This window comes from Nilaparvata lugens, chromosome 11 (genome assembly GCF_014356525.2).
Source record: "Nilaparvata lugens isolate BPH chromosome 11, ASM1435652v1, whole genome shotgun sequence".
Lineage (NCBI taxonomy): Eukaryota > Metazoa > Arthropoda > Insecta > Hemiptera > Delphacidae > Nilaparvata > Nilaparvata lugens.
In genome coordinates this window covers 14,026,813-14,048,898 of record NC_052514.1, presented here as the reverse complement: position 1 = coordinate 14,048,898, position 22,086 = coordinate 14,026,813, and the positions used below count along the sequence as shown (strand labels likewise).

The 22,086-nt window shown below is 30.2% G+C and overlaps 3 protein-coding genes across 3 annotated transcripts in view; 2 read left to right on the top strand and 1 right to left on the bottom strand.

The window, feature by feature from the left end:
- Positions 1 to 1,541, top strand: part of LOC111054016 (tachykinin-like peptides receptor 99D) — a 128,470-nt gene extending 126,929 nt beyond the window's left edge. The window contains exon 8 of the mRNA XM_039437630.1: positions 609 to 1,541. Coding sequence (XP_039293564.1) covers positions 609 to 688 — 80 coding nt within the window. The 3' untranslated portion in view covers positions 689 to 1,541. The remainder of the gene's footprint in view (positions 1 to 608) is intronic.
- A 1,264-nt stretch (positions 1,542 to 2,805) lies between these two features.
- LOC111055049 (kappaPI-actitoxin-Avd3b-like) lies at positions 2,806 to 6,832 on the top strand. The gene is made up of 3 exons (XM_039437631.1): positions 2,806 to 3,155; positions 4,823 to 4,889; positions 6,472 to 6,832. The coding sequence occupies exons 2-3, from the start codon at positions 4,823 to 4,825 to the stop codon at positions 6,705 to 6,707; spliced, it is 303 nt and encodes a 100-aa protein (XP_039293565.1). The 5' UTR covers positions 2,806 to 3,155; the 3' UTR covers positions 6,708 to 6,832.
- Positions 6,833 to 19,113: 12,281 nt separating this feature from the next.
- LOC111051144 overlaps positions 19,114 to 22,086 on the bottom strand; it is a 502,268-nt gene continuing 499,295 nt past the window's right edge. Inside the window, exon 32 of the mRNA XM_039438199.1 lies at positions 19,114 to 21,102. Within this exon, the coding sequence (XP_039294133.1) occupies positions 20,972 to 21,102 (131 nt within the window). The 3' untranslated portion in view covers positions 19,114 to 20,971. The remainder of the gene's footprint in view (positions 21,103 to 22,086) is intronic.

Sequence of the window (22,086 nt, the reverse complement as noted above, 5' to 3'; positions counted from 1 at the left end):
TGCACCATGGGGAAACCCCTGGATAAATGCAAAATATCATTCGTTTTAAAATTAAATTGAGATTCATGTTGTAAATAATGTTTCTGTGAAAAATATTGATGTGTGATTCAAATATTAGCTGACTTGGTGCTGATGATAAAATGTTATATTGAAATTATATCAGAAAGGAGCTCATTTAACGGAGGATGAAATAATTAAGGTACCTGGATTTTGTTCTTATAATTTGAAGTAAATATGATATATCTTTATCAAATATTTTATTTTTATTTTTCATGGAAATGCATACATTATACGAGTTATAGAATGGTTTTGATTCTACCAGTATATACTACTGGTAATTTCCCAATGGTCTATTAGACTATAACTATGAATACAAACTTTTCTTAGAATGATAATAAGTGATTTTCTTGCCTTTGAACTTGATTTAAATTATTGCAATATTATTCTCTCTTACCTTTCCACCTATCATAATAAAATAGTCGAGTTGATTGTTTTATTCTCCCTAGGTTACTTTTGAAAATTCTTATTATTTCTACAAATAATTTTTCAAATCTCCAACTATATTCTTTTGTAACTTATTTTCATTTTATTTTGTTTTGATATTACAGGAAGCGATAAAAATATGATGAATAATGGCCAAACTGTAAGCTATAGACCAATAAATAGCTCTTCTGTTGATTCTACATGATATTTTATTTATTCATCTCACATTTTTCATCAATATTTTTGTAGAGTTCAAAGTGATTACAAATTCTGATTCACCCTACAAGATGATCTATATAAATATTAAAAGACTGTTCCATTAAGATATAGAACCATGTAAATAATAATTCCCATCAATCTACATTATTATAAAATATTGAACTATATGATTATTTTAAGAAGTATTCATTGAGATAATAATGATATTTGAATTATTCAGTGATTGTATTATTATAAAATACGATTTTGTTATAATAGGCTGATTATGATATTATTGTAAAGCAACTACATGTATTATAGTAAAAATAAAGTTTGTGAGAAAATGTTCTTGATGTTTACCTTATATGTATCATATCTTCTTCTACGGGCATGAGAAGGAACACCCGTTATGGGTCTCTTCATCAATGAAGGCCAAAGTTAATTATAATAATTATGTTCAATGTATCATGTAAGTCTTCTTATAATAAGTATAATGGTAGGTAGTCTATTTTCTCTCAAATTACTATAGATATAAGTATGGTAGTTGTATATAATTTGTATGGGGAGGAATGATTGTGATTGAGCTGAGTTATACTGGAGAGGACATGATTTATACATTTGAATTTATGTCTTGGAGATACATTTCTATGTAGAATAGTCTTTCTATTTTTCGAATAAATCGAAAGTCCCCTAACTTTCTGTGATCCCAATACAAGGAGTATTATTATAATATTGAACATTTCTTATGAGTGATACAGTATAAGTCTGTACTGTAAAGTGAATTAATTGTATTATGATGTTCTTCATATATGTATTGTAATGATTATTCAAATAATAAAATGATAGTATTTATGTAAAAACTGTTTGTTTTTTGTTTTAAGAATTCATTGTACCTATCCCAATCTTTACAAAATATGAAATGAATCAGAAAACTCAATTTACGTATAATTTCATCAACAAAAACTAATTGATTATTCCAATTGAAATAGGCCAATTGAATAGCCTTTGAACCGTATTGTATTGTATTTTGTGGTTTATTGATTTCTATAATTTATGAAGAATACATAAATACAATCTCTTAGTATAGTAGGCTACACGTTTAACGGTTTCTAGGGATACCAGTACTTTTCATGTTGTATCAAAGCCTCATGTTGAACACTTTTTCTATCAAATTTGCTTCTAACTTTTCTTGAACCCCACTGGAATTTTATCCCAACGTCATGTCACAGGAAGGTTCATTCTTCAGATGGAATTATTATTATTATTATTATTCATTAATTATTATTATTATTTATAAATTAAATAGAGAATGCATTTATTCAAATGCTAATTAATATATAATTATAATTTAACGAAAATCCTAAATAAATGCTGGAAATCACCCCCGAAGACTTCTGCTACTGCAGAAATTGACAAATAACACATAACAAATAACAGCCCGGGAGCTGACAAATAATTTTTGGATAGTAGTTCTCATCGAATTTCCATCTAGCTGTTAACCCTGTTGTCATTGATAAAGGGAAATCTTCTTATCAGAGCAAAGTGTCAAGGAAACCCAGATTTTAATTTTCCTATTAGAGTGAGTGATCAATTGGTTGAAATTGTGAACGAATTAGCTATATGCATAGAATATAGAACAATCATAGTTGCAATAATCTTAATAATCTCATAACCTTTAAACTTCAACCTTTTAAATCTTTAATAATTAATCAATATCAATCGCATATAAGTTTTCTCTGCTATAGGGTTCAGATTAACATAAAGTGGAAGAACAATATGGAAATATCGTCAGCATATATAGGCCTACAATGATTTTTTATGATTCTGAATTTAACATCAAAGATGTCCAAGTACTAGTAAAAGAGGAAAAAATTATTATGTTCACAATTGAATTGATCAATTATTAGAAATCAAACTGTAATAGCCAGGTTTTGTTACTCAGAAATTGATTAGCACAATGTGAATTACAAAGCTTGATCAAGTCTTCTCACATACAAATCAAGTTTGCAAGAGGAAAGACTACCTACCTCTCATCTCTTTCTCAATCTCTCGCACACACACTCTTTCTCTCTTGCTGGTATATCTACAACTCTGCTGCTCTGTATTCTTTTTCCTAGGTACAGCTTTCTCTCTCTACTTTGAACAGCTGCAAGAAAAAGACAACCTGAGGACATGATATTTAATCGTTTTTGATACTAGCGATCACGTCAGTGCACCTCTTAATCGTTCATATTAAGAAAGCACATGGATGCAATTACAACATTGTAGCCTACTTGAAGATTTTCCTGATTCTCATAATGAATTATTCCCATTTTCTCGGAAGCTGTCCCCTGAGAAGGAAAATTCATTGGCCGATTTCAGATGAATCTTTGTATAAAAGGTGTAGGTTCGGCTAAACGAAATCACAGTCTCCTGAGACATTCAACTGATACATTCTGAATCAAACAGCTCTCAACACTCATCACTTATTCGAGGTGAGTCTATGATAATCTTAAAACGTTAACTTTGGGCATGAGAGGTTTTTATTCCCAATCTTTTTTAAGAGTTATAGAATTCAAACTTGTGACAAATTCTTTTCAAAGTTTAAACCGCTAACTTTTAAAAGTTTTTAAATTTAAAAGTGGAAAATTGTCTCGATTGTTTTAGTTTACTAATAATTTTGCAAATCAATAATTGAAGTTCCCTCCAACCTATTCCATTTTTTGGATTGTCTTCTTATCGATGAATTTTTCCATATAGTTTCCAATTTAAAATTTCTGAACAGTGCATTCTGAACATTATAAAACGAGGGTATGATATTGGGGAATAAATATATTTTATTGTGTTCCTGCTTGTGATATTACTGTAATAACATCATATTAATATATTGTTATTTTCTGGATATTATAAGGGATATAGGCTACATTATATTCGAGAATAGCCTAATTGATATTCTTTAATTTTTTCCGTGATTGAATAAAATACTTATTGATAGTGATATTTTCTCAAAGATAGAAGTTTACAAATTATTGAACTACAGTATAAAGCACTAAGAGTTTAATCAGTTCAAAACAGTTTAATCCACTAAGAAATGCAAGTCAATAAAGTTATGAATTCATTGTTCAGCGTTGTAGGAGAATTATTGCTGCTTCAGACAGAGACGACAAGTCTATTTACTGTAGCTCAATTCGTTGATACAAATATCTCTCAATCTAATTATTTTAAATGATAAAGTACGGTAATCCATCTCTTTATATACCGTATATTATTTCGTTGAATTTCAGATATTGGTATCTTGACGTGATAACTGAACTACTGAATTGAATCTATTTAATATACACTGTACTAACATCATAGTTTAAATTGCAATGATATACCGTACCGTGTACGGTATATTAAATAACGGTTTAACAATAAATTAATTATGAAGTATTTTTGTCTGATTGAATGTTCAAATAATGTATGAAATAATTAAAAAATTAAATTAATTTAATTCTTTTTTTTTTAGTTCAAGTCTCTTGTTAAACTATTATTTTTGCTTATAATTTTCAATTTCTTATTTTATAGTAATTTTCTCAGTAACTAGATTTTATATAGTATCTAGTGTCAATAAAGTATTGTTATTATTAATTTTTTCTTAACGATTGTCAGAAGACTCCTCCATGCACACGGACTTATCGTCCAAGCATGGAGTTATTCATTTTTTTACTTGTTTTTCATATTAATGTTACAATCTAATATATTGCGTTTACTTTATTTTTACATACTATGTAATGTATAACGTTTTTGAATAAATTGAAATTGAAATGAACTAGTATACTCTCATGAGATTAATTTTCAAGACGAGTCGTATTTGAAATGAAAAATGTAACTGAATGAATGTATAGGAAACTAGAAGGTAACTTATGTCTAACAATATATATAAGCCTAACATGGTATTTGATAAAATACCTACATAGACTAGCTGAAAAATCGCCGTTTATATTACGATATCATACTAATTCCTCATAAATTACCGTATAAATATTGACAGTTCGAGAAAATATTGATACCGTTTCGAAGTCTGTGATGACTTTCCCTCAATTTTCTATTCTCTATCCAAGTTACAAAAGTTGATTTCATTATCAAATTTTCATTCCAAGTTCTTATGCTCTTATTTCAGATGGCCAGTTTCAAGATGACTTGCTTAGCTCTCCTTATCGCATCTGCTCTGATCATGAGCGTCTCTGGTGAGTAAAGAATATAATTCAAATACCGTATCCAATTTCATTGATTCTGCGTATCCATTACTATTTCGTGAATATTCCTTTATGTAATTGAAAACTGAGTCAAAGAAAAATTCTTAATATTATCGTTTCACAAAGAGGCTTATCGGATAAGATGAGTACAAATCAACTCAATATTCATTAATTTTTGCGATAAATTACTAATTCCAGCGTATTTTATCTTAAAATAATTATCTCATTTTAAATTTATCCAAATTCTGAATCTTATCTAAAAATAAAAATATTGTAACGTTTCATTGATATAGTTCTTTTTTGTCTTCAAAGGAGTTTATCCAATGACCCTGTGTCTGTAAAAATTTATTAGTATAGGGGTGTGTTTGTCGAAAATAATAGATCTTTCTCACAGAGAGGCTACATTTTATAATAATGTTAAAGTTCACACATTCATAAGAGGTAGTTTTTGTTTTTCAAAGAATAGTTCCAATTGAATTATACCCCCGGTACATACACTAGATTTTGCAGCTTTTTAGGCTACGGTACTTAGTTTCCTCTCTGGTTGACAGTCCTTATATATGTTCTTGTTACTCAATGAACTTATCCAAATGTTATCTACCAAATTCACAGAATCAGGTGAAATAAAAGAAATATTGTCAGTTCCGCATAATATTGGAACTAAAAAAAATTATGTGGAACTGACAATATAACTCATATTTCACCTTAAGGCTGGCCAATAACGGTGATACATGCATGACATGCATGATGTACACTGCAGTCATCATACATTGTTGTGTCTTTGATTCTTTATTCTTTATTGATTGATTCTTTATCACAAATGACAATGTATTGTCAGGTCTTTCAAGACTCATTGCATACTAACACTACATTATAATGGAAACAAATGAAAAATTAGCATATTATCCACAGAAAATAAATAATATGTAGACGAGTAGATAACTTCTAGAAACAAAGAGTACCGTACAGTAGAACATATTTGTCATCACATCACAGCTGTCATCGCGCACAGCAAAACGTTTCGAGCGAACGTTTTTGAGCTTAGGTTTTTGTATACCTTATTCGTTTTATTTATTTTTCCTTCGCTGTTCTTTTTGAGGTTGAATTATTTTTTATTATTACAATTTGTAATTTTACAGTGATTTATTTATTGTTATTTATTTTATGTTAGAAGCATCTCACTGATGAAGAACATGTGATGTGCATGTGCTAGATAAGCATGAATAACTCACTTATGTTTGTATCATACATGACATACTTGTTCATCATGTATTTTCTTCCGTTAGTGGCCAGCCTTATATGGAGAAATTCCATTCAGTGTGAATACATAGTGCCACAATATCTTAGTGTAAAAATTGTCTCTTCTCTATTTAGGGCTATTTGTAATCTTGTAATATAAATAGAAATACAAATCTCGGTACCCTTTTTTGAATTATTTTATCACAACATGTTTCAAATGAAATTTTGACATTTTTTGAAAGGGTAATGAGATTTATATTTATATTTATTTTACTTAGTGTAAATTATACGAATTCATCTTCAATTTCAAATAAGTTTCGTTTGTGGCCGACAGCGCATCACCCTCCCGGTTCACCCTGCTGGGACAATGTGGATGTGGGTGTGGCCTGTCCGGCGGGCAGCCAAGGTCAAAGTGGCACCCGCTACTTCCACAACCACGATGACGACAAATGTGAACCATTCGCCTACAAGGGATGCGGCGGCAACAAGAACAACTACAAGACCCACGATGAGTGCCACAAGGAATGCGCGCACGAGCACTCCACTCACGCGCATGCGCATAAGCATTGAGACTGTCAGCTGAATCTCTGAGATAAATCTACTCTCTATCTCTATAATGGACAGCCATGTATCTAGTCTGCTCAAACATTTTTGTTGATACAATTGTTAATAAAAAACAAATCACAAAATAACTGCATACTGAGTTATCATTTTTCAGTTCCCCAAAATATTCTTACTGTAGTATATGCAAACCTCGAATTGCATAGTAAACTAAGGTAAAAATCACTTCACTTTTATGTGCCACGACTTTATTCAAATTAATAAAAACAATATAAAAGCTTGAAGTACTCATTTTATTAAAAGGGTACTACAAGTTCTTATATTGTTTTTATTAATTTGAACTAATGTAGTATATAGGTATATGTTATCAGACTAAGAAAAAAATAGAAAGAGATATGAGTAATATGATAGAAAATTTGATTGCAGCATTGTTCTTATGTAGTCAGTGCTGCCAATTTCACAGAATCCAGAGAGCCTGTGAACTAATTTGTGTGAGCGGAAGGGCAGAAAGGGGAACGTGGACTTTTTGATAAGTACTGCAATATTGTGCTACTAATAACATACAAAATAACACTGGCCATAAGGCCCCGTGCTAAGGTTTGCACGGACAATAGAGTAAAGCTGCGTTTACACCAAAGTTATTAACAAAATGTTTATTTTTCCGTCCTTATAGATAATTAGATTGAATAATTAACTAATAAATTATTAGATTCCGTCCTATTAGATTAAACGGAGCTTGACAAACACATATGCACATCATGTGTATGATAAGTTATGTTCAATCTAATAGAATCTATAAGGAAGGAAAGATAAACATTTTGCTAATAACTTTGGTGTAAACGCAGCTTAAGTATAATAATATGTTGTTGATAGGCTTAGACATAATTAGAAAGAAATATACTAGGAAGAATAAGTAGAAATAGAAATAATCTTGGGTGTAATTTACTTAGAAATGACGTATATTACAGACACTTCCAGCTTCAAGGCTACATGAGCATAATAATTTATATAGGCTATAGTTCAATGTACATAGAATTGATATGGTTCCACGTCTCTCCTGTTTGAATTGGACCATTTACGTCAAATGTTTATATAGGAGTGGAAGTCCATGCTACACGTCACCTCAGTGTGAATTAGGCCTTTTAGGCCCGCCGCAAAGTAGACCCACGAAAAGCAACCCACGCCGTGGGATGTTTTGTAAACCATTGCTCGGCTTCTCTAGACATCTGTGTAAATACATGCAGTCACATATTTGATCAATCATATCTGGTTGTATTATTGAATCCACTTGTCAGCTGATTGATTATGGATAATTCTATAGCAATGGTTTACAAAACATCCCACGGCGTGGGTTGCTTTTCGTGGGTCTACTTTGCGGCGGGCCTTAGGGTCCATCATGCAGTCACATATTATTTGATCAATCATATCTGGTTGTATTATTGAAACAAATTAAAATAGGGACTTATTGCATGAGAAAATACAGTCTAATAATATTAGTAGTCAGCTGATTATTAGGATAGGAAATTCCTGAAATAGCTTGTGTGTTAAGAGCCAGCAAAACATGAGTACATCAGAGTAAGCTATTGAAAAAAAATATTTAAAAAAATTGAATTCTGACACAAGACAGCTTTTTGAAAGTTACAACAAATGTTTTGCTGCCTCGTAACACACATTTCATTGTATCTCTGTTATGCTTTGTCTGATTTTCATTTTGGTGTAGACTGATTGTAAATAAAATTTCCTAAAAAATTGTTCTTGGTAAATTTCTCTATCTATCACCGTTCTCCCGCAATTTTGTATTGAAAGTTTAAAATGGCCGCCATTTTGAATTTTCGAATTGAAAAAAGTTGAATATTTTTTCTACAGTTCATCTCTCTCATTTGAACATACCTACCGATTTTTATAGCGATCGGTTGGAAAACTTTGAAGATAAAAATTATTTTGTAAAAAATACAAAATGGCGAATATCTCGTAAACGAAGCTTTTAGGAAAAAAACTTATTCCACATTTTCTCTTTGTTTTGACCCATAGAACCTATTTCCGAAGTTTGGCACTTTAATTTTGGGACAGCCTGTACAGCGCTCATTGCAAAAGTCGCCAGCCGGTTGCTAGGATTGGTGTCTCAGCTTGCTTCATACACGGACGCCAATGACTGCTCTCTGGTGTCCCACTGGTTACTCAGTCTGGTTGCTTATTGTAATATGATCCTAAAACTGAAGTTGATTTTTTCAATAATGCAAGCTAGATCAGACTTTCTTAAACACCTTCCAGCTGCTTTTAGAAGAAAGTAAATGAGGAATTGCATTTTATTCAAATGCTAATGAATATTATCATAATTATTTAACGAAAATTCAAACTGAATGCTGTCAAGAGCTTTTAGATCTTCTTTTCAGCACAACATTACCTATTAGTATTGAATGAAAAAGACTGAGAAATTGTCAAAAAACTACTGATTTATTTTAAACAGACTTTATCAGAGATTGACAATGGTGTAATAACCGAAACCGGTCTTTCTAATTATCAATAAATCAGTGGTTTTTTGACAATTTCTCTCAGTTTTTTTCATTCAATATGAATAATTACCACAATATCAACTTCTCAACTACACAAAAAGGAAAAAAAAGATTACTTATTAGGGCCAAGCCACACGAAGCGTTTTTTCAGACAAGTCGGCAGGGCAGGAAGCTCTCCGGTTGGCGTTTGAGAATCAGCTGGTAATCAGTCAATCGAAGACCTTCCTGCCCTGCCGAGTCATCTCAACAACGCTTCGCATTTCTTGTCCCTGAGTCACTGAAGCGGCTCGACCAATGGATGACAGTTTCCGGGATTTCGTCCAAATGTTTGCCTGGGCGATCGAACAAAAACAGATCCAGTTGTTTCATTCATGGAAACATCCGACAGTAGGCCTACTACAGGAAAACACAAAAGCACTCATGAAACATAAAGAATCAGTAGAAAAACTAGTCAAAGCCTACTAGGTTATAGCTTTGATTATGGATACAAGTAACGTATGAAACATAAAGAATCAGTAGAAAAACTAGTCAAAGCCTACTAAGTTATAGCTTTGATTATGGATACAAGTAACGTATCCATGATCAAAGGTTATAGCTTCTCTTCAAAAGTGCTGATATGTTGACCATCTTTTGAGAGTAAGGATCAAGAGTTTGTTAGATTCTTCCCCTGTTGTCATAAGTTAATCATTGACAGGTTCAAGCTTCTCAAATCATGAATTACTTGAGATTTATACTGTGAAGTCTAGATTAACAAAAAACCTCATAGCAGGCCAATGTGTATACCATACAATATTAGGACGCCAGTGCAGGAAAATAGTAATAGAATTCAATCAGCATACTATATCATTACGTTTTATTTCATTCAGACCACATTTTAAAATCTGTTTTAAAGCTTTTTTAAATTTCTTTTCCACCTGATTGTTGAACGTCAAAAAACAATTGGCTATATCTTATCATAATCACAAACTTTCACGTTTGCGATGATTTGATGTTCAGCCCTTGAAGAAAAATGGTTTCCAATGTTGAAATTCTATTGAAGGTCTATCGAGCTACTCAACTGCAGTTAACAGTTTTCAAGTTGAATTTCAAATTTTAAAAATCTAAAATAAAATATGAGACAGATTGATTGAGTTAAGTGATGAAATTTGATTTGTGAACTGTTCTAGGCAAATTCCAATGATGTTATAGAGTTATAATATTGTCCATAATTTATATTGAAATAAGTAATAACACTTGCTACATAATATCCTGATTCTTCAACTGTTCTTATCTTGAAATAATATTATCAATAAACAATATTTTTGTTATACAAGAATTAATAATACTATTCACTAATGAAAATAAACTAATTGCATATAGTACAATAAATCATTATTAAAATAAGACTAGATAATAGTAGGTAATGCAAGATTCCAAATTGATCATTTTATTATTTTTGATTGTGATTAATTGCTTGAAAAAAATACCAAAAAGTATTTTCAGATAAAGTAGGTATGAATATTTCAATAAGTAAAATACTCGTAAATCAATTTTCTATCAAAGAGAAATTGGTCATTAATGAGCAGTTCGATTGATTACCCGTGATAATAGATTTGAAAAAAAGAAATAAATTATTCGTACGATTTAAAAATTTACTCCTGTTCAAGCTACAAATCATTTACTGCATTTGGAATGTTCAAAACTCGAGATTACGTGGTATATAATTGAAAATGTTCATCATTTCACTAAGAATTTTCTTTTGTCTTCGTTCTAAAATAATATGGAATCTAGTCAAGGTCACTGATTACCCATAACCAACCCAATGAGAGAGTTATGACAATTATCATAACTGCACTATAATCTATCACTCTTCCAGTCATGCATCTTATAATAAGATATAAACACGAATTACTTCATGATTTATCTGGGTTCACATTTTGAGAACACTGTTCTTGCTGCATCGTGAAGATGATTTTAGAATAAGACTAACTCAATTAATTTTCTGTCCAAATACTGTATACCTATACAATTGAGCTGGTTGCTTATTCAATTGGGAGAAGAACTATTCATGCACATTCAAAACCCAACCAGGACATTATTGAGCAGCTTGAGCTAAATGATGAAGTACCTATAACTTTGGGAATTAACAAATAAAATCATCCTGAATGCAGTAAATGTGAATGATTGAGTAATTTACATTGAATTTGAAAATTTAATTGAAATATCCAAGTTTTTCTTCAAGCCACTTGAAATTCCAATTATTATAATTTAAAGATTATTTTCAATTAGCCTACATCAAAATAAATTTGTGCAAAATATATTTTTGAAATTTTCAAGACGCTTGCAAGTTTCCACTTATAATTGACTCAAAATCTTTAATCAGGTGATAAATTATTTAGTTTAACTTCATATTGTTGAATACAACGAAGGATAATTTTGAATAAATGGTTTAAGATGTAAATATTTTCATTCACTGTAAACTGTCTTAATGTCAACACTTTCTTGTAATACACTTGATATGAAGGCATTTTCATAACTTATCGGAACTAACTGCAGGAGTAGACAATTTAGAATAAATAGAAAATATATGAATGATAAAAAAAATTGTTACAATATTCCAGTAATTTTTCCACTGAATTCTCTCCATTGTCAATCAACAAGGCCGGGTTTAAAATTATGTTACTATTCTTGCTTAACGCTTAAAAGACGAAATTACAGCAATTTTCTACAATTTCGATCGTAATGTGGGGTTTACTTCCTTCTTATATCAAATCTAGTGCTCAAATCTGCGAGCCGTTAGTTCCAATTGAAATTACCACTTTACGTGCTAATTCTATAATTTAAAACAGATCATTCAGTACAATATCAAGAGTAATGTGACAACATGATTTTAATTAACATGATCTATTAATAATGGGAAGTCGAAAGAAAATTATTGAATCTAATATAATAATTATATATTTTCTAAGGAAGATCTACCCAATAATATATTTATCAAAACATGATTCTATTAATAATTCGAAATTATTCTCCTAATTTTACTCGCTAAAAATAAATATGCGATAAAATACCAGTCATGAGTCAATTCGTTCAATTGGAGTCAACGGGATGATGTTTTGAAGTAAATATAGTCTAGCACAATCCTGAATTACGAGTAAAACATGTTTCTCACCTTGCATTGAATATCATATATTGAAGCTGTTACAATTTTCCTGTTCTTGAAATTTTTTGTTCCAGTTACCAAGAATAGTTGAAGAAAATGAACTACCTACTTTTCCTTTCCTTAATAGAATGTTTATGATGATTTCCTTGTTCAACTGCATTCAGCTTATAAACATTGCACTTTATTATATTAATGCCCATATATGGTAATTATTCAACATTCATCTATTGTGAATGTTTAATCTTTGTTATGGTTGCTCATATTATTTTTCAACTCCCTCTAAAAATGAAGGCAGCAATTTTTTATATTATCATCAAATTATTACGTATTTCCCCATTGATTGGATCCTTCTCTTCTAGATCTTATATTTTTTGTTGAAGACTCTTTGTAGCATCAAAATGGTGGAAGATTTTTAGAATAATTATTGTTCCTTATTAGAAAGATTGTTCATAATTATATTCCATGTTTAGTTAAAATACTCCAAGCTCAGAGATAAAATACATTACTATTACAATTCTGTAATCAGTTCATGGTCATTCATTCCTGTTTGTATTTAAATTAAATAGATGAATGATTTTCTCCAAGAGTTACTGTGTCACTCACGAGAGAAAATTATATCGACATGATTCCAATATTACCGTACACTTCTATCTTTGAAATTGATTTAACTTTATTAATTTTCTGTAGAGAAATCATTGAGCTTAGCCCTATAATTTCTGTCGATTTGAAGTCTGGTGGATTTATTTATAGTGTGAAATTTAAGGCCGTGTTTTGGAAATCAAGGTGGAAAGGTGAAACTGCAATCAATTGTAGTTGAATAGTGAATCACAGACTCATTGAAATTGTAGCAAAATCATGATTTGTGCAAGATCCGATAAAAATTATATTAATGTTTGAAGATGAATCAATCTGGTAACTTGACAGAGTTGCTTCAGTCCAAGGTAATAAGAATGCAATGTAGTGTATTGATTTGATCCTAGAACCAAGAACATTCCCATATGCATATGCATAAGCCTACATTTTTTAAGATATTTAATGGATTCATCTCACAGTGAAAAAAAGTGTAAATTTATCGGAGGTTGAAAGTTTTAATTGAAAAACTCTTGAAATAGATGCACCTATTGTAGGTATTACTCAGATATCTTTGATATTGGAGACAATACAGGTTATTGAACACACTAAAAGAAGGATATCATTTTAAAATTGAATACAGATTATTCTGCCTTTCAAAGATTAGAATTTGTATGGAAGTGCAATGACTCACGACTGGCAAATTATCTAATCACAGAAAGTAATTATATAACTATAATTATAAGAAAGTTATAATATATAACTATTAGATTAAAATTAAAACGATAATCAAATAAAAAAAACAGGAATTCACTAAATTCTAAGGAATGCACAGCCAATATAATAATATATGGTGCCAGATTCTAAAGTTGTTAATAATATTTAGTAATCGGAATATTTACATTTTTTGATTCGATTTCTTTTAAATAGTATTGATGGTTATAAGTTATCCTTGAATAGGATAATATTCTCGAAACTATTCATTGAAATACATACACAATATCATCATTAAATCGTTTCTTCATATATATTCAAACACTATTGTAATATATAATTCATAACTTACATCTATTGTTTTTACTTAATAAGCATAACATGCTCTGTTCCATTAACAGAACACTTCCCAATATACTTCTTCAATCGTGCCCATATTTATTTCATTATAATCAATTTTAAAATAAAAACTATCAATATTTTTCATATTCACACACCTATACTCTTTAATAATTGATAATATAATAGTGTCAACATTGTTATTTGATTATTTAGTTTAATTTAAACAACAACTTTGAGCTTTGTCAAACCATTAGTTGGAAGTCAAGTTTTATAGTTATTAAGATATTAAATAAAAAAGCAAGCATTTCGTATATTAAGATAATGAATTGGATAGGATAAATAAGAGATCAACAATCAAGAGTGAGATATTCTGGCAGAATGATGAGGAAAAGGATATCTGCTCCCACTTTTCAATTCTCGCTCTGATGTACTGTATTATGAACTTTGACCTCCAGTTGAAACTTCTAATTCACCTTAACTAGCAACCATTGATTGTTTTGAAGTTATCCTATCTTCAATTGATCATTTTCACTTCTAAATGAGTTGATGTTGATTGTGGAAATAACTAATATCAAATAGCTACTAACCTACCCCATACCAGAGTGTTAATAGTATGTGAAGAGTTACTTCAACATTTAACCAAGAACTTCTGTATGGCCAGATTGGAAACAAATGAAGCACAAAATAAAATGAGTGACACAAATGAGTTTGAATAATATATTCGTTGTTGGTTATCCATCTTGTTTTCACTGAAACTATTACTATTGTATTCCTATATAACTTTAAAGTGAAAAACACTCACATTCATTGGTGTGGACGACCGTTTCGTGCTGGTGTTGCACATTCTCAAGCCAAACAGAAACTCCGAGAATGTGCAACACCAGCACGAAACGGTCGTCGCCACACCAAAGAATGTGAGTGTTTTTTACTTTAAAGTTGTATAAGAATACAATAGTAATAATATATTATTTATATTGATCATAACTTTACAAGTGAGTAGAGACTATTATAATTGTTTCTGTTTAAATGACTTATGTGCATTCATCTTCGTTATGCTGATTCAAATACCAAGGTAACATTATTATTCTTGTGAAAAATACTTCAACCTTAAAGTTGTGGTGTACCGGTACATTAGAATGATTTCATTTGTGGATAGGCTCATTAAATATTCTCAATCCCTAGTTTATAAGTGATTAAATTTTCCTTATAAATATTTGAAAATATAGAATAAATCTACGAAAATGGAATAATACATTACAAAGATAAAGAAATAGTTTGTAATATGGAAATTATAGCCTACGATCAAATGTACGATACTACTTATTTCCCTCCTGTTACTCCCTGTATGATGAAAACTATTCAAATATGAAGGAATGTCCAGTTTTAAGCAAGAGAATTATTAAAATATTCGGATTTTGCAATTCAATTACTTTTCTTTGGAAGAAAATTGTTGTAGGTGGATCTTGAAGGTCAGTTGAAAGATTATTTGAAACAGAGCTAAAATAATAATTATATTTAGAACGTTTTTATCACATCTGTCAAAGTGAATGGAGAATAGAATTTAAAACGTTAATAAAATTGAATGAAGTAAGCTAGGCGAAATTATCCTCATCAAATGGGTTTGATTCTCGTTTCATGCCAGTATTTTTGTGAAATCATCTACTGCCAATTAATCACAATAATCAGGAGTTTCCTGCCATAAATATCAACAACCATGGAATACCTACTTCAAACGTTTTCATGGCTCATCAACATTCATTGATCTATTATACGAAATGCTTGCTCCAAACCTATTTGAATGTAAATTCGAATATCATTCAATTCTACTCGAATAATAATTATTATGAAACAATACTTGAGTGTTTTGGCACAGTATTTCCCTATGCAAAGTCTTTGATTGGATTTAATTTATTTTTATCTAAGTTTTATGAATAGTTGAACACGATTTTAACCAACTCAGAAAATAGTTTGAACAATAATTCTTTAATTATGACAAATCAAAGAAGATGATTAACACAGAATAATTCACAATTGAACATTCATTATTTGTAGTGAAACTTGATGAGATTATGCAGGAGTAATAATTGCTTTTGAGATTTTTAACTATAAATGCTATAAAAATTCAATAAAAACTATCAAGGCAGAACTGTTTTCAACCTGATGATTTCAAAAATGACTTCGGTATTCTATGCCAAGCCATTCTATTCTAAGCCTGGACATTAAGATTGGATAGAGTTAGGCCAACATTCAAGTCGTTCCTTTTATCTGAATTTCCTCGATAAAAAATGCAAGAACACTCTGACTCAGAAAACAATTCAACAATGTTGAGAGCGCATAATCATTTCAATGAATTGTATAATTGGATCAATAAAGAAATAAATTTTAATATGGATAATGAAGCATCTGATGAATTCTTATACTTTTCCATAATAATTGAAAACAGTTCTGGTGGAAACGCAGACAATATTCGTAGGCAACCTACGAAGGAAGAGGGAAAAATTTGGTGGACGTTTAACGGAATCATGTAGCCTACGGTAAGGTAACAGAAAGAGTATGATGTTATTGAGTAGAGTGATCGCTATAATGAATGTTCAACTGTTTGGTTTGTACTAGCGAACTGAGAATATGGGTCTGAGAATACATCAACTATTGGACAGAATACGTATTCAATTAAATTTATTGTATTTGATTCTTAATAATGTAAAAAATAGAAGCTTTTACCGCCAATATAGGAAAATAAAATTTCAAAGGTATTTGAGATACAAATAATTGAAACCATGCATGGATTTCACAATATGATGTATTTTTTGCAAATGTGGAATTCTGATACTGATTTTCATGATGAAAATATTTCAGTAAATTCCTTTCATGGATGTTTTATATCAAGTTCAACAATACTAAAAATCTGGCTCAAATATTCTGTGATCACTGATATATATTAGAGGAAAATGAGCTACAAATCTAATTACTTCGGGTGAGAAAATTTAGCTTATCAACCAGAAATTTTCTACCAGTTAATCATAAAATAGTTATAACAAGAGAGAAATTCTCACATAGAATAGAATATTTCCATCAATTAAAATGGTTAGCAATGCATCAGAGTCCACAGATGTATTCTTAATATTATGCTGAGAATGTAAGAATTATAATTGATGAGGATGTTTCCAACATATTATAGAAAGAACGTTGGAATGTTTTATTCAAAAGAATATAATATAATGAATCTAGGTTACCTGAACACGTAAGAAATAGTTGATGTACTCTCATTACATCAAAATAACAAAGTCATACAATCAACATATACTTGAAAACTAATACTAATAATATTAAGTATGTGTTGAATTAGCACAGGTTGACATTAATAATTGTTTGCTCAATTCATGTCTATTATCTTTTTTATTTGTGAATTGTTGAACTTTTTTTTATAAATAATATCAACAGTTAGCCAACATTTTGCTGATGCAAAATGTGTAATTTTGGTAACAAATGGTTTAATTTTTGCAACAAATTAAACCAATTATTTAATGATAGATTAACAAATAAGAGGACAAATCAATATTCATTGATTAAGCTAGTGCCTTTGATTATGGATACGTTAGGTATCCATATCAACTTATCCATAATTACTTAAAGCTAGTACTATCCCAACTAATTTTGACGACATTTACTACTGATGGAAAATTTAATGGACTTTGGCCTGATTTTTACACAATCTATCAGTTTTGACAGTATTATATAATTTGTATTACAACAACCTTATGCTAATTCAACAGCTTACACACGAATAAAACTAAAGTGAACATTGATTGAATATTGATTTAAAAGAGAAGATTGTGAAATTAAAACCATCCAACATTTCATTGATTATCAGTTTATTAATTATTGAACAATGACATTTACTAAGTTTTAAATTTTCTTAATTTTTTTTAATAATGAGTCATTTCACAACAGTCAACTCAGAAGATCAATCTATCAGGTCTCGGTAGACCACTGACCCACAGAATGGAAATGAGCTGACCATACAGGAGTTTAGTAAGTACAACTACTGCATGTAAGAAAAACTAGTTCAACTACAAGTACTGAATTGAAATAATATTTAAAATGATCTATATAATGAGGAGACTTGAGATATTGTCAAAAATCCACTTTATTTTAATGGAAATTATTATTTTACAGGAGCATGCTTTCGTGTGTGCTCACACATCATCATCAGTCTCTTCAATTATGATGATGTTCCACAACATCAATATTTGATCCATATATTTCAATAATCATAAAGAATATTATGAACTTCACAGAAGTCTATTATTGAAGAACTGAATGCAGAGTAATTAGTTTCACACATCAGAATTGAATTTTCTACAAGTCATGGAATTCACCAGCTTTTAAAAATTATGGAATTTAAAGTTGAGTTTTTGGTGATAATGAATACGATATTCTGTCATGAATATATTCAATATTTCAGTAGGCTACCAATTTTCGATATAATAATTATCCTCCATAACTATTTAATAGGTCATTAGCATATTTCCACTGTTACTTCCAAAAATTAATTGGAAATTACGTTAAATAAACTGATAATTGTTCAATGTTATTTAGAAAAAAATATTGATCTCAAACGGTAATGTCAACTCATTTCCATTCATAGATTCTTCTTTTAAGTTCTTGATTCATCGTTGATTCAAAAGGCAACCATACATCAAGGTGATATTTTCAATGAATTTATCCAAATATTTATCTAACTCAATTTGTCAGTCAATTGAGGAATTATGGAGAAAGTTCAAACTTACAAAATTACTTCGGGGGAAGGTATTACTTTATAATGATGGATTAGATTAGGATTGGAATAGAGAAGTTATAAGAAATCGATCTGAAATTGATAATCAACGCTGCACATATGAGCCAGTATTATTGGTTAAGGCCATTAAAAAATAAAAAATGAATATGGGCTAAGCCACAATAATTTCTTAATTTCTTCATCCATTTGGATAATAAATTGAGATCAACTATTGTTGCATGAATTGTAAAATATAACTGGAATATTATATTCAATATATAATATTATGTTCAATCATATTATATTGTAATGATGATTTTTAGTTTTCAATGGAATAATTATTGAATAAATATTGAAATGGTTACTGGAAAATGATGGAATACCATCATAATAACATCATTCATGTATTTAGAAGAAGAATATATCCTGAATGTTCTCCAAAATCAAGTTTAATATAAATCATCATATCAATCTCCGCATTCAAATTGAAAGATGAACTAAGAAATTCATTGAAAAATCACCTTGATTCAACTTCTAAAAGTTAATACAAATACAATTTCTCATGTAGAACGCATGATTTGGATAAGTCAATTATAAATTGAGGAAAATTGAGAATATTGGTACACATAGGTATGATTCATGATGTACAATCTTTTAAGAGAAGTCAAACCTATGACAATGTCATAGCATTGACAAAATCGTTAATCGAATGACCATGAGAGTTAATCTCATTGTTAATTTGCTTAGTGATTAGTTAATCTGAGTTTAGAGATTACAGTGAACATACTGCTGATCACTTTTCTCTTTTTAGTCTAGTTGACTAGCATCAGTCACTTGGCATCACGTCAACACTATACTAGTATTATATTATTTGACTCTCCGACCAATTAATGACACACATCTACAGATTTTAGTTTGCTGCTTGTAGAAGGCAGTGTCGTTTCTTATTCTGAACAACGTATTAATTATAGTTTCAACTATAAACGAGTGAAAGGGTATTAATACAAGTAAACTGGAGTATCATTGTGTGAAAGGAATATTACAGTTACTCAAATCAAGTATTATATAAATACAGAATATTGTACTATTTGATACAATCCATATTGTTAGTCTACTCAATAGTATTCTGTTTTGATAGACTAGTGCCGGTACAGTACCTTTCTCCTGTTTTTTTCAAGACACAGCTTTTTTGACCAATGGAGTGATTCTCAAGGGTTGATAGAATTGGCTAACTCTGAATTCTCTGACTCGCCATATGAATCAATACCATATTATGATCGGAGCAGTTTTGATTCATACGGCAGTTTAACATGGAGTCAGCGGATTCTATCAACCCAAGTGTGCCAAATTAAATAACCCAGTATCATTTAATGCCCAGTATCACAAACTGATACCCAGGTGTTAACAATAGCTAACATATTTTATTATTTTTATAGCGAAAAAGTCGATTTATATTTTTGACATCAGTGGAGATTTCCATGTTTTTTATTGCATGAAGAAAAATATGGTTGTTCACTGCTTGTCGTCAATAGTTAAACAATAGTTTTTCACTGCTTGTGGTCAATAGTTAAACAATAGTTATCATATTTTATTATTTTTACTATCGAAAAAGTCTATTAATATTTTTGACATCAGTGGAGATGGACATCAGTCTATGTTTATTTAATTGCATGAAGAAAAATATGGTTGTCAACTGTTTGTCGTCAATAGTGGACATAATGTCGTCATTAGTGGATGAATTTGGATATGAAGTTTTATATTAGTACCATAGACTGCCGTTCTGTAATCTGGCCAATCATTTGAAATAAAAACTCTTGTTAAAGAGTTGCTTGAAGTCTTTGTGCATTTGCTATATAATAGATGAATGAATGAGATGATCAACAATATTCAATTATTCAGGTTTGCATGAGTCATTGATAAATGAAAGAAATGACCAACAATTATTTAATATTGATTGCCCAAACCTTGCGTTCTTCATGCGATCTACAACCATCTTAACTCTTACAACCTTACCGAGAAAATTGTCCTCCGATAAAACAACAAAATACACACATACACTCACATACATGTAGTCTTTCAACCGATTACTTATAGAAAATAATGTGTTACCGTTGTTAGATGAGGGTTGGAGTTGTGCTGTGATGGTCTGGAGCCTGGGTGATGAGCAGAGTTTGCAGTATTGTGTGTTTACTGCGCAGATTACTGAGTCAGCAGTTTACTGCTTGGAGGAGTGGTCGCGCCGACCTAGGGAGCGATAGTCTGTGGCAGAGGAGGTGGAAGGGGTTTTGTTCTTTCGGGGCAAGGTCAGCGTGTCCCCTATGTCTCTTGGTTTCCACACTGGTGACCCTAGAACATTCAAACCATGTTTGGCTCTCATTATTTTGTCCGCCAGTATTATCATCTTCCACAACAACAACGTTTTAAATTAATGGGGTTCCATCATTTTATACACACTTTTAAAATTTTATTTATCATCAGTTTTATGACGGTAAATTGTTTAGAGGGGGAATGGAAAATTATTATAAAATTATGAAAAAAGTAATTATGACCGATTTTTTTAGAAAGGTGAAAACGCCAATTGAATATTACTGCCGTGTTCATCAATATATTTATAATTATAATTAGGTTCCAATATTAAACATGTTTTATAATGGGAGTTGATAATTTTTAACATAATTTTTGGTTTATTGTTAGTTATTTAGAAGATTATACTCATGTTTGTTTTTTTTGAAGGGAAAACGCCAATTACATAGGCCTATTATTGGGGAGCCTTTTAATATAAGTCATTATTATGTTTCAATATTAGAAAGGTTTCAACGAGGGGTTCGATCATTTTATACATGTTTTTTAAATTTATCATTGGTAAGATTATAATTACTCATTTTAACAGTTTTTTTACAAGAAGAAAATCACCAATTGCTGAATTTTTCAGTACTTGTCAATACTGTGATTCATTATTAAAAAGGTGGTTTAATATTGGGATTGAAGAATGTTATAGGCTACATAATTTTTTGGTTCATTGTAAGTTATTTAGAAGATTATATACATTATGAAAGATTTCCACTTTGAAGAATGTAAAACCCAATTGGATATTACTGTAGAGTTCTTCACTATTTTTCATTATTGTGTTTAAATATTACCAAGTTTTTAAATGGGTTTCTATCATTTCATATATCATTTTAAAATTAGTTATTTGGAAATTTAAACTCATGATGTTAATGAATTTTGTGAAAGGGGGGAACGCCAATTCAATATTACTGCCGATTTTATTATTATTTGTCATACTTATATTCCAACATTACCGGCAACAGGATCTTAAAATGAAAGTTA

Coding starts and splice junctions, on each gene's coding strand:
- LOC111055049 (XM_039437631.1), top strand. CDS start 4,823: ATGGCCAGTTTCAAGATGACTTGCTTAGCTCTCCTTATCGCATCTGCT. Junction 4,890..6,471: donor TCTGATCATGAGCGTCTCTG/GTGAGTAAAGAA, acceptor TGTGGCCGACAG/CGCATCACCCTCCCGGTTCA.